The sequence below is a fragment of the Lissotriton helveticus genome, chromosome 7 (assembly GCF_964261635.1).
Source record: "Lissotriton helveticus chromosome 7, aLisHel1.1, whole genome shotgun sequence".
Classification (NCBI taxonomy): domain Eukaryota; kingdom Metazoa; phylum Chordata; class Amphibia; order Caudata; family Salamandridae; genus Lissotriton; species Lissotriton helveticus.
The window spans coordinates 197,239,803-197,252,735 of record NC_136068.1 but is presented as its reverse complement, the minus strand read 5'-3'; the positions used below and the strand labels follow the sequence as shown (position 1 = coordinate 197,252,735).

The following is a 12,933-nucleotide window of genomic DNA, read 5'->3' as shown; positions in this document are numbered from 1 at the left end:
TCTATACCCAATACTAGAAGGCAGGGCAGTGGACACAGCTTGTGAGCTACAACAGCTAGTTGATGCCTTGGTTCCAAACAGGCATGTCTTTCTTACTGTAGGAAATTTACTTAGGGGGTTAAGTGTTTTCTCTTGCAGCTTAAAACTTGCTTAAATAACTTCTGAAATGAACTTACCAGCATACCAACACTTTGAGTTGCCGTCTTCCATTCGATCAACCCAAGATTCATTCCACGAATGTGCAAAGTCCACCAACAGGACCAACTGGATGAGAATGAAGCAGAAGGCTCCACAAGTTCCAATGGCAAACCATGCTAGGAAAAGAATAGAAGTTTTATGATTGCACCATTTCACAAGCATCTTTGAATCACATAGTTAAGATTCTTTGTTAATAAAGTACTGTATAAATACGAACTCTGTTAATTAAACAGAACACTTATCTTTTAATTCTTATTCAAATTACAAGGGAAGAAGAAAGATATGGAAATGGCAGGCATTACATTTCACCAAGTACCTAATAATGTTTCATATTGAACTTATTATATAAAGGCTATAGGTCATGCATAATGTTCCATCAGGATACTATCTATATACATGAGGTTCTTGTCCACAAGTTTTTACGTATTTCCTGAATATTACGGACTAATGAATGCTTTTTTGTCATGTTAGTTATGTACACACAAGTATGACATTTGTGTTCTAATCTCTATTCTACGACTGAATTGCTGAAACCTCCATTGAAGGTAGAGGCTCAGTATGGCTGCTATGGACATTTGAATGCAGCATTGTAATGCTTTCTGTTTCTACTTATTTAGTTTAGAACCATATGTGGCATGTTCTAAAAGCTTCAGAGGTTTTTATACTGGTCTTTAAAGGGCTTGTCACTGGTTATGGGCCCTTGCCTGCAGCTCTGGTCTGTAACTCATGTAAAACCTGACAGCTTTCCTGAAGAAGTGTTGGGTCCGAGAATGCCATAATAGTTAGAAAGCATGTGAATAGTTAGGCAAGTGATCAGATAATTCTGAGAGAGTGCACTATGATACCATGTCCCCTTTCAAACACCTAATGCTGCCAAAAGCTTTAATGGATATGCGGCTATACCAGTTCTCATACAATAATAAACCACATATTAAATTGGAATTACTTTCTAGGTAAATTCTTCCAAATGAAATTTTACGCTGTAAACATTCTGAGAGAGAAAATGAAACGTAACCCTTAATGTGTTTTAAACTCTTCTGCGGTAACACAAATGGCATTACACATGTATCACTTGTAAATCCTGCAGAGTGACACACAAATACCCTTAAAAACCCGCTTCGAATGAAATTGCAAAAGAATATTTTTTTAAAAAAGAGTCTTTAAATATCCTCGTTGGATCACACTTACTGCTTTCACAATATATTATGTAGCAGTATAGAGATAAGCAGTCAGTCAATCAGCCTTGAACACTTACAGTATTACCAATGGAACAAAATACCTCTTGTGAAAGGTCCTTCTGGAATGTAGAAAGCTCCCACCATGACTCCAATTATGATAGCTATTTTGAAGAACCAAAACCTATTAAAAATGAATCGGAAAAAAACAGACGTCAAACATTCTACATGATCATAGTCTTCTTTGTATCAAATGTGTATAGGAACTTGGCCTCATTTGATGTATGTAAAAGTTTCATCAAGTGAAGGCTCTACACAATTTAAGGAATCATTTTTAGAGGATCAGACTTAAAGATAAGATTTACCATTAAAAAATAACATAAGGCTGGTTACACTGATCAGCAATATCTGTGGTATTAATAGCAATTGCTAACATAAAAAGACAATAACATTTCTGCTGAGTTTGGCATGAACAGTAGCATTTCTTTCCCTCTACAGTATTACAGCCCACCACAAACATCTATCCTCAAATGATCAAACTGTTCCTTTCTATAGAAATGACTACTTCGCGTCTAAGATAGTGGACCGTTGCTTCTGCAGGTCACGGTGATCCTGAAGACTTATGCCCGCTACTCTACCAGAGGATGTCAGTGATAGTCCCATTTGGGGTATTCTTCTCTCCTAAAAAACACACTGATCTGCCTTTGGCTTTTTCTAGTCAGAGACAGATAAATCACATTTTCTTTGCCTTTCCTCACTACACATATCCAACAGCAAATAACAAACTTGTATTCACGCAATTCAGTACAGAATAGCTCAACAACGCATTAACCTCAACTGACAAATCAAAAATTGTGTACATTCTTTTACTTATAGCCCCCAACAACAATCACTCTCCAATATTCTCAGTGTTAATGAACAAGTTACTTACCCTCGGTAACGCCTTCTCTGGTAGAGACATGATCTAGCCACAGATTCCTTACTTGAACTTCCCAGGCATCAGACGGGATCTGGAAGTTTCTTGTTCGAGCAGTACCCCTGCACGCCAGTAAGTGGCGTCGTTTGGATATCGTCGGCGTGGTCTACTCCATAAGGGACGTCCGTGTAATCTACATAGGCGACACCCTAGCGCGCCAACTTCAGTTACTTTTCACCACTTTCCACGCCAGAAGCAGGAAGCCATAAAGAGTACTGACATTTGTGTGTTAAAAACTAGGGTCCTGAAAGGGAACAATCTTGACATTAGAAACTTGTCCCCTTTGAGGGGAGGATGGATGGGTCGGTCAGTAAAGAATCTGCATCTAGATCATGTCTCTACCAGATAAGGCGTTACTGAAGGTAAGTAATTTGGCCATCGCATAGAGACATCTAGCCACAGAATCCTTACCTTTGAATAGATAACCAAGCAATACCATCCCCAATGGAGGGATGCAGACAAATTTGAAACTAAGAAGTCCTGCAGGACTGAACGGGCTAAGTGCCCGTCCCTAAAGACCTGACTGTCCAGGCAGTTGTGTTTGGTGAAAGTCTGTGGGGATACCCACGTTGCTGCCTGGCAGATGTTCAGGACTAGGACTCCACATGCTAACGATATGGTTGCCGCTTTAGCTCAGGTAGATTGAGCTTTTAAGCATTCAGGAGGCTGTTTTTTCGCCAAGTGTAGCAGATCTTGATGCAGAGAACGACCCAATGGGAGATGGTCCTTTGCTGCACTGCGCAACCTTTCTTCACAGCAACATACCCCATGAAGAGTTGGTCGTCCACCCGGAACTCTTGTGTGCAGTCAAGGTAGAACAACAACGCTCTTTCTGGGTCCAGAGCATGGAGTCGCTCCTCTTCCTTAGCGCGATGTGGAGGAGCGTAGAAAGTAGGCAAGGAGACATATTGTCCCACATGAAAAGGTGTTATCACATTCGGGAGGAAGCTCTAGTTCAAAGCACAAGTTTGTCTGGGAATAGTGTCAAAAGGGAGGCTTTGACGATGGGGCCTGCAGCTCACTCACTATCCTATCCTGGCTGTGGTGAATGCCACCAAAAAGGCTGTTTTTTAAAGTGAGCCGCTGGAGGGGGCAATTATGGAGGGACTCAAAAGGAGCACACATGAGGAAGGTGAGAACCAAATTATGATCCTACTGAGGCATAATGAAGGGGGAAGGTGGAAACATATGTACAAGGCCTTTGAGGAATCTATGTAATGGGTGACTTAACTTCCACCGCTCAATCTCCACACAAGTATGCGAAGAGTTGACAGGTTCGTGTGAAGGACACTTCCCTGCTGCTGCAACAGAAGATCCCCCGAAGTGGCAACCTGATAGGAGGATCGATGCTCATTTGCAGGCGTTTGGGGTGCCAGACTCTCCATGCCCAATCCAGAGCCGCAAGGATGACTTGTGCCCATTTGTTCCGGATCTTGGGCGGAAAGGCGTACAGGAGGCCTGAGTTCCACTCTAGACGAAAAGCGTCTCTGAGCCAGAGCAACGACACCTTGGCACCGCCGCAATGAGACCCTGGTCTCAGAAATGCCTGGTGACACCGCCACCGAGCCGCTGCTCACACCACGACCTGTGGGCACCGCACTCCGCACCGCTTCACGACTATGCCTTGGCACAGAGGAGGGCACCACCGCAACGCGACCCTGGTCTCACTGACGCCACCTGCTGACGCCGCCACCGAGCCGCTCCTCGCACCGTGACCTGTGGGCACCCGCACTCCGCACCGCCTCACTTCACCATGACGCCTTGGCCTTCCTGACTACGCCGCTCCATGCCGAAATCGACACTGCTGCTTGCACCATGGCTCGAGGGCACAGCTCGTAAAGTTACATGACGTACCGCCCTCATCCCGCACCGTAGCCTTGGCCTACCGACGCCGGCACCATCGACTCCAGTTCATCAGCCAACGATAGCACTTCAGCAACAACAATGACGCTGCTTGCACCGTGACGCGCCAGCACCGTAGCGAGCGCCGCCTTCATCTCGCACCGTGACCCTGGTCTCACCGCCGCCGCCATCTGACTCTACCGATCCGCTGCTCGCACCGCAACCTGAGGGCACCACACGCCGCACTTCGCACAGCAGCACACAGCGCCTGTCGACGCCAGCGCTCCTGACTCCAAGAGCGAGGAGATAGACCTGCAACGCGTTTGACTTCGCGGCCCCAACGACTCCTGCACCAACCTCTGGAACCGACGCCTGCGGACGCCGTGTTTTCGGAAGCTCAACGAGAGGTCGCCCACGCCCTGCTTTTCTAAAAGGTACTGTTTGCGGGTCTTCCCGACACTGTAGCTGGCCTGCGACGCCGCGGTCAGCCAAAACTGTTCGGATGTGTTTGCTCATGACGCCGTTATAGCCCCGGACAGAGCTATCGACATCAAGGAACTGTTTTTAAAGCGTATTTTGATAATTGTGGATTTTTATCGTTTTTGGTTGTGTCTTAAGTATAGAAAAATATTGGATATTTTTCTAAACTGGTGTGGTGTCCTTTTGTGGTGTTTACACTGTATTACTGTTGGATATGTGCAAATGCTTTACACACTGCCTCTAAGATAAGCCTGACTGCTTGTGCCAAGCTACCAAGGGGGGGAGCAGGGGCTATTTTAGGAGTGTACTCCCTTATCCTGACTAGAGTGGTGGTTTCTGCCTGGCTTTGGCACATGCCCTAGCCTGCCAAAAATCAATTTTTTAACACTTATACTTCATCCAAATCAACATATATATATATATATTAGAGATATTTTATCCTGTGCAAAACATTTTATCTCCTTCTACCTCAGTTTATTGAGGAGTTATCTGTAGCGTGAAACGTATTACCTTGCCACCATTGCAAGTGATTTAATTCACGAAGGATACATGGGGTGGCACTAGGAGAATCCACGTATGGGCAGTGACTTGTTTTGTTCAATTTGAATTTGTATTCTTTACACTCAACTGTTGGTAGCACAATTTGTAGAATCATTACTTATTGAGTAAAGATATTTAGTCCTTATTGTGAACACACTGACAGGTACTGGGGTATCTCTCTCTCTTTATCAGACTCTACAAGGTGGTAGGGCTGTTACCCAGTTGTAGGTAGGGTTACTTACTGATTATATGATTTTACTTGTTTTCTAGCCCAGAAGTAGTCAAGGAGAAATTGTGCATCACAAAACACACATTGGCTAAAGTAATCCAGAATGGTCTGGTGGAAGACCCTACACTTTAAGAATGAAATATATGAAATCACATTGACAAATTATCTAAGTGACTAAACTGTCATATTTCGGTGTGCTTACAAGAACTTTCTCATACCTTTCAGAACCATTTATATGTTTGGTCCTGCAAAGAACTGTTTTGCCCACACATTTTTATTGTCTGAATTTTTGTTGCTGGATAGTATAATTTGGTTGATCTCAAGGTCCTGGCTTGTGACCAAGTGACAGCCATTTTCTGCAGGCGGCCTTAGGCCCCGTTTCCAAATGCCCAGTGAACAGTGTAGCTGGCATCACATCTCAAAGCCAATCCTGGATGATTTCAAAAGACACTACACAAACACCCATCACATGCTGTTTTCTATTCTTTGAAGCACAAAATGCTAAATGCGGTTTTGCTCTTGGCTTACACCAGGGCACTGTTCTGTGTATGTACTGAAATCCAGTACTGCTGATATTGAGTTTCAAAGAGGAAATTAAAGGAATATATACATTGTTCATACTTTGAAGTTCTATGACTCTGAAATCTTAAAAAATAGCTCAGCAATAACAGGACGCTGGATTAACGTAATCGGAACTCTACTCATTGGCCACCGTTGCGACAATCATCAGAAACTAATGTGCAATTTTTAAAATGATAGTTAGCCCATCGACTGGACAGGTGAAGTGTATGCCTGGGCATCAAGAAGGCGCCTGTCTGCATGTTAGCAGACTGATAGGGGTTGATACATTCAGGATGCGGAACTTCCTTTCTTAGTTGAGACAAAAATGTTGTCACACTTTTATCACGATTCAACTCTTTTCAGTGATGTGAATGCTAAGCAACAGAATATAAAGATACTGAAAGATATATCAGCTGATAAATATAGGATTTAAAAACAAAACATCATAGGAGGTGGAATTAACGGATACATGAGTATTTCTTGATTTTACAATCATAGATGAACTTGGGGAGCCAATGCTATTTGACGATTTAGGATACCTCCAGCAGGGCAGGGATTCCATTGCCCTCACCAGCATTAAATGTGTCCAAACTGCAAGGGGCAGGGCAGCAGTGGACACCACAAGATTTAGATGCAAGCAGCAAACAACTACATTTTGTAAACAGAAGTGCTGGGTGGAAAATACAACTGAAATTAGACCTTCCCTCACCTCCAAGCCCCAACAGTGATGTCAGGGAGTATCTCTACGGAATCATATATATATTGGGTTTTTTTTTTAAATGTTGTGCAATTATTCGTGTGTAAAGAACCAGCCATAACTGTATGCATTCCAATGAAACAACAATGTCCGATGTCCAATATACATACCCATTGTGCACTGGAGCGCGTGGGTCCTTGCTGCTTTTGACGTTTAGCATCAGTATAGCGAAAAGAAAGAAGAATATTGCCATTGCAAAGCTGACTCGATACACAGCTTTGTATCCAACCAGCACATCGCAGTTTACATATCCGTCCACATGTGGTAAACTGGTGCCAAATCCATTTTCACAAAAGCCAGGTATCTGCAACAAACACTTCATATTAGTACCTCTGTGGTGACTGACTCAAAAATATTTTAGGATTGCTGTAAATAAAGAAAAATTGCTTAAGTAGAATAGCAGTGTCTGCAACGACAGACAGGCAGATAAGCCTGCAGAATGAACGCTGTGTGTGTTTCCCCTTCAGCAAGAGGATGGTGATACAACTCTGTATGGCCTTGAACCCAGGTCTCTGGTACGAAGTCCCTCTCTATCTCTCACACTGGGTTCTTAGCTTTTATAACGTATCTGATCGTTGTTGAATTCTTTGAAATAAACAATTAGCAGAAAAAGAACCTTTCAATTTCTCACTTTCTTACATTCTGTGAAACATTTGTATGGCTTAATAATAACAAACAAGAAGTTGAATCACCAGCTTCCATGGAATCGTGTTCATAATTTCAAAACAAGTAACGGAACAGAGAACTCCATTCATATGGAATAACATGCTTACATTCAGGCACTTGATTATCACGTTGCGATTAACAGGGACATGAATAAATGTGCATTTCATATTCATCAATTATATTTGAATGACTGATGTATAATTTAAAAAAGGGGGATACTTGAGAGGATAAAAATGACAATTATAACACACTGATGGGCTGATGGGGACTGCAAACTGCAGATGGGGCAGGCTGAACAGGCAGGGGACCAAAGTTCCTGAGGGGCGAGGTGTTATCCTACCGTGTGACAAGGTGATCAATTGTCTCTAGAAATGTGTTTAAAAAAAAACAAAAAACAGTTAGGTGGTCTCTCCCTTAGATGGGCTAATGGCAATGCCATAAGGCCCAGTGATGGGCAGCAACTGTGCCTTGGGGCATGATCGGTATTCACACTTGCTCCCAAACTATAAACAACAAAACTTTATCATTAATGCCGCCAAGGCATTAAACCCCAGTTTGTTCACATGCTCATTAGCATGTTTCAATCTTTGACCTCACCTTTAAGGGGAATAATTTTTTTTAGATCCCTCAGTAGACAATGTCCTTTAGCTGTATGAGGTAAGCACAGTTATGTCAAAATTTCATAATACTCTCCAGGCACTATGGTCCCACTTCCAAGGGAAAGCCTGTCATTTGTTTGAAGCTAACTATCTATTCACTCCGAACCACCTGCAAGAGTCACCTCTTCCTTAGGGTGCAACCTTCAGTAGAAGAAGAGATGCTTCAGCTGGAAGCACCAGATAATTTCCACAGCTTAACAGACACCAAGGAGTCCCAGTGACTTAACCAGTTAACTACCACACTCATCCGGTTGAACTCCGGGGTGTGAGGGCTTTCTCCATGAACCCAAGACAATGTATTTAATGATGCACGAGTTTCCTCAACGGAGAAAAAAAGAGTATGTTTTACAGCTTCCATGCTCACACCCATCCTGTCCACCTGTACTCCAACAGCATCCTAACTACTTCTGCAGGCAGGAGGTCCTTTTCCTTTTTCCTTCTCCATTGTCCTTTTAGGAGACCTAGAGGACATGGACACTACTGTCACTATCTCATTAAATGGAAAAAAGGTATCTTTCATTCTCTTACAATCTAAATAAATTCCTGCCTATTCTTAAGTTCAAGAAGCTAATTTGACTCCGATATTGGAAATCTGTCCTGAATGATGACTGTCTATGAATTTGTAGGATGCTTACTTTCACACTTCAGTGCTGCAGTAACACAGAAGGTACCTGTGTTGTAGGTTGGGAAAAGTACACCACTAGTATTATACATTGCCAATTGGTCTGAGAGATGCCCCACAGTTCTGCATACAAAATACTGCCACTAGGGGCAGAAGAAGACCCACACTCTACTTCAATGAATCTGTATTCCAAGCATCATCATTAGAGCAGCCAGAGTTCGGTAAGTCCTGACTCTCATGAAACGATAAAAACAAACATATGCTCCTTGATACTCCCACCAAAAGGGTCTAATTAACCAAGACAACCCTAAACTCCACCCTGGTTCAGCCATTAACCTCTACAGAGTGGATGAAACCATATACCTGCTGGTGAATCATGTTATTAGCAATGGGACCATGTCTGTCTGGGGATTTCAGAGGCCTCAGTGACTTGAAGATACCCCCATGCCGAGGGCTGTGTGTGTTTGCTAAAAACCCCATCTGATGGGGCAAGTTTCTGGACAACCATTTCTGGCTCATCACTGACCCCTATCCCACTAACTCTTGTTATGTTCTATTGATTTGAGTGTATATCACACTATTCACCCAAGTGGGTATCCAGGTGCTTGGGCAAGATGTGAAGGAATGTGGTCCCAAGGAGTTTATATGAAGAGACAACTTCTTGTGGAACTCAAGAAGTGAGAAGGAGGCTCTGATGTGTTCAGGGAATTATTTTGTGCAATGCAGGATAATGGGCAACCTCAAGTTTTGCTTTCATGGATGTGGGGCATGTGTATGAGTTAGAGTGAGGCAGAGTGTCAAACCTTACCAAGAAGAACTTACTGGAGGCATCGGGAAGTAACAATATATTATCAGAGTAGAGCCACAATATAAGGAGAGTGGATACATGGGAGAAGCTGGACAGTTGGCTCTGGTTACTTTAATAAAATACTAATTTGAAAGGCGAAGAACAAGAGATTGAGAGAGAAAATGCAGTGGTAATTGTAATATGTATTTATATAGCACTTATTAATCCTTTTCCCGACGTGCCATGAACGTGCTTTATGGCAAGTAGAATGCTGCTCTGGAATCACAGTTGAGAGGTAAATGAGGCAGTATAGGTTTCCTTTTCTTTTTAGGATTCTTGTGCTCTTGAGATGTCATGCATTTATTCTAGAATTTTGAATAGAAATTAACTACTTGAAGTGGATTATTAAAGGGAAGATGTGAGTTGTTATTGAGAGTGGTGGACACATGTGCCTGTTAGTTAGAGGAATTGGATAGAAAGCCAAAGGGATCTGAAAAGCATGTTCGGGGGTCAACTGGAGTCTGAACGGTTTGGGATGAGTCAGGGAGAGGCAGACTTGTTGCATCCGGCAGGTGTGGCACAACAGTAATAGATGAATGTTTCTTTAAAAGCATAACAGCGCACAGTTCTAATCCAACCTCGATTCCAACAAAGAAAGCAAAGAACAGTGCTGGAAGAGGGTCAACTGCAGATTTTCTTTGTGAATTCCTGCACATGGCTGCCCGCCAGCGGAACAGAGACAAGACTGCAAGGAAAAACTCCTACAGTAATCTATTTCAGGACATCCCAGGAGTATGCTGAGGTACTGACGTTTTTTGCTCAGAAATGAACACCAGGTCAAATTCATCATCTTCATTGGATTTCTGCAAACTTGGACCGCTTGGCCTCTTTTCTACTCAAGCAGGTACATTGCCTAAAAGGTAAAACTACTGCATATATTTCATAACATCATTTTCTGAGGATGCTAGCATCAGTCCATCTGTTCTTCAAGCCTTCCACCATGATGATTGTACTTATTTTTAACAAATTGGAAACAATGTTACAGAGGTGATGTTCGGACATGCAGTGCCATCTGAACAAAATTGAGTATAAACGTAAAATTCAAATCTTTAATAATCATTGCCATTATTGTAATTCTTTTATTGACAACGCTATAAACCCCGGGATTGTTAGTCACAAAAACTGCACGACCGCCGCCTTCATCAAAGCCACCCAGCCATTATTAGGCGATTTCCAAAAAACGAGTTTCCAACCTGTCAATAAATTGAACGATTGTGTTATATCCAACCCTCTTCCTAGCAAGCTAAATGGGGCGCACAAGTGACACTGAAAACAATGTACACGTCCATTTACAACAAGCCTGTACCCCCATGTATTGATTTAAAGAAATGAGCCTTATTTGGCAGTGGAGAAGAATTTTACATGTCCCTGATTTAAAGTCAACGGCAGTTTTTGGCTGAGGAAAAGTTCTGGTTGGTCTGATGATTTGTATAACGAAGTCCTCCTAGATAGGAAAGTTAAAAGGGTAAAACATGACTCAGAAAGTCTGAATGGTGATTGTGTAATGGTAAACTTCAGAAAGCCTAGGAAGGTTCAACTTCTGCTGAATCGACTCAGTCACCTCCACTGGGGTTCTTTTATAAGCCATATATGCTGGGTCATCCAAATATTGTCCATGAGCCACCTGCGGGAACGTTACTTCCAAGAGGTTTGAACATTGAAAAAATAGATAGTTTTGTGGCCCTTAATCCTGTAGATGGTCTGGTTTGACAGAAGCCTGCATGGGAAATTGGGAAGAGCTGTGGTTAACAATGTCAAACGTTACATGTTGCTTTGCTGTATCCTTACATCTAAATGACGTCATCGGCAACACAATTCCCTAGGGGGGTCCCGCTTGGGGACGGGCGTTTATTTAAGTTCTTGGAACAGCTGCTTGCGTAATAATCCAGATTGGCTAACTTCTGTAAATAAATATGAGTAATATGCCTTTAAGAAACTTGGATGAGTGATCACTGTGCAGTTGATGGGTTTCATACTTACTGTAATCCAGCAATTCTCTCTACAGCTGGGCAGGTGAGAGCGGGGTTGGCAGTAATCGTGTCAGTATATTTGTCATCTATGAAGGTTAAAGAAATACGTTGTTCCACTTGGTCTCAAAGTTTACTTTTAACCTTATCGGATTCTTTGAATGTGATTTTGATTTACTTTTAGACCAATGTTTTTTTAACACAGGGGTACTGAGGTTGTTGATTAGCTTGATGAGTTTATTTTGACTTTCGTCTCAAAGATACAATGTACGGTATCAATTTTGTGGGCAGGAGATTTTATTATTAGCGCCGGCAAATTTAGCGGACAGTCTGTCTATGGTCTGATGGATAGGAATGGAGAATGGAGAACACATTTCCCATTTCAGTCATTGCCCTTATGGGGAAACCCTAAATGGGATTATCAATAAAAATCATATTTTCGTTTGTAATGGATCTGGCTCCTAAGTCTAGATTGCTACTTTCTACATAGCTTGGTAATGGTAAAGGTAACACCATTGATTTTATGGCAATTTCTGAAGATTCCTCAGACTTTATTCTTGATTTTTTAATTAATCCTGACTGTGCAAGTAACCATAACTCACTTTTCTTAGTACTCAATTTGAAACTAGGTAAGAGCAACAAATTACTCAGCCAATAAAGACTTATGGCTAAATAGGAGCAAACTTAATCCTGAACCTTTTACTCAAGAGCTAATTCAGACTGATGAGGCTGCCCTTCAGTTATGATTATCCACCAAAGCGGATTCATTATTGGTTATTAACGGATAGGTCTTTTTTGCTCCACGGTGTCTCAAAGGTGTTAGTTAGAAAATTTAAGAAGCGCTCTCCAACATGTATGTGGTTTGATACTGCATACTCTGCTGCTCATCAAAATCCTAAAGAGGCACTGAAAGTTATCCCTAGAGATAAGGAACAAGTGAAATCTGCTAGAAGGGTCTATAAATGAGTCCTCATTGTTAGGAAGGAAAAAATTAGGCGAGAGACTTGGGGCGATTTGGAAGCTGTTGCGAGGTTAAATTACCAGAGCAGGTTCTGGGAAGTTGTGAATCGCCCTTTCTTCACTAACTACAATACCCCTAAGGTATGAAGCTTAATTTTGGCTGATTCTTGGGTAACCCATTTCTATAATGTGTTGGATTCAGACAATGTCTCTAAAAAAAGAGGCAAGTCAAAAGGTTTCTACAGACTATGCAGCAGCTGTAGCCTTGAATCTTTCAATAGAGGTTAAAGAAGTGTCTACCGCAATAAAAAACAGTCCTGTGGGCAATGCTCTTGGTCCTGATGGTGTACAGGTGGGTCTCTATAGATCTGTGGGCGCCTTTAATCACCAATGTCCTCCTAACATCAATCAATGGCTCCATCTTGGAAGGAGGCTGTTATCATGCCCATTTACA

At 42.3% G+C, this 12,933-nt stretch overlaps 1 protein-coding gene across 1 annotated transcript in view; it reads right to left on the bottom strand.

Moving 5' to 3' along the window:
• SERINC3 (serine incorporator 3) overlaps nt 1-12,933 on the bottom strand; it is a 118,869-nt gene that overhangs the window by 64,945 nt on the left and 40,991 nt on the right. Inside the window, exons 3-5 of the mRNA XM_078651938.1 lie at nt 6,869-7,062; nt 1,478-1,557; nt 177-314 (exon numbers count right to left, since the gene is read on the bottom strand). Of these exons, the coding sequence (XP_078508064.1) occupies nt 177-314; nt 1,478-1,557; nt 6,869-7,062 (412 nt within the window). The remainder of the gene's footprint in view (nt 1-176; nt 315-1,477; nt 1,558-6,868; nt 7,063-12,933) is intronic.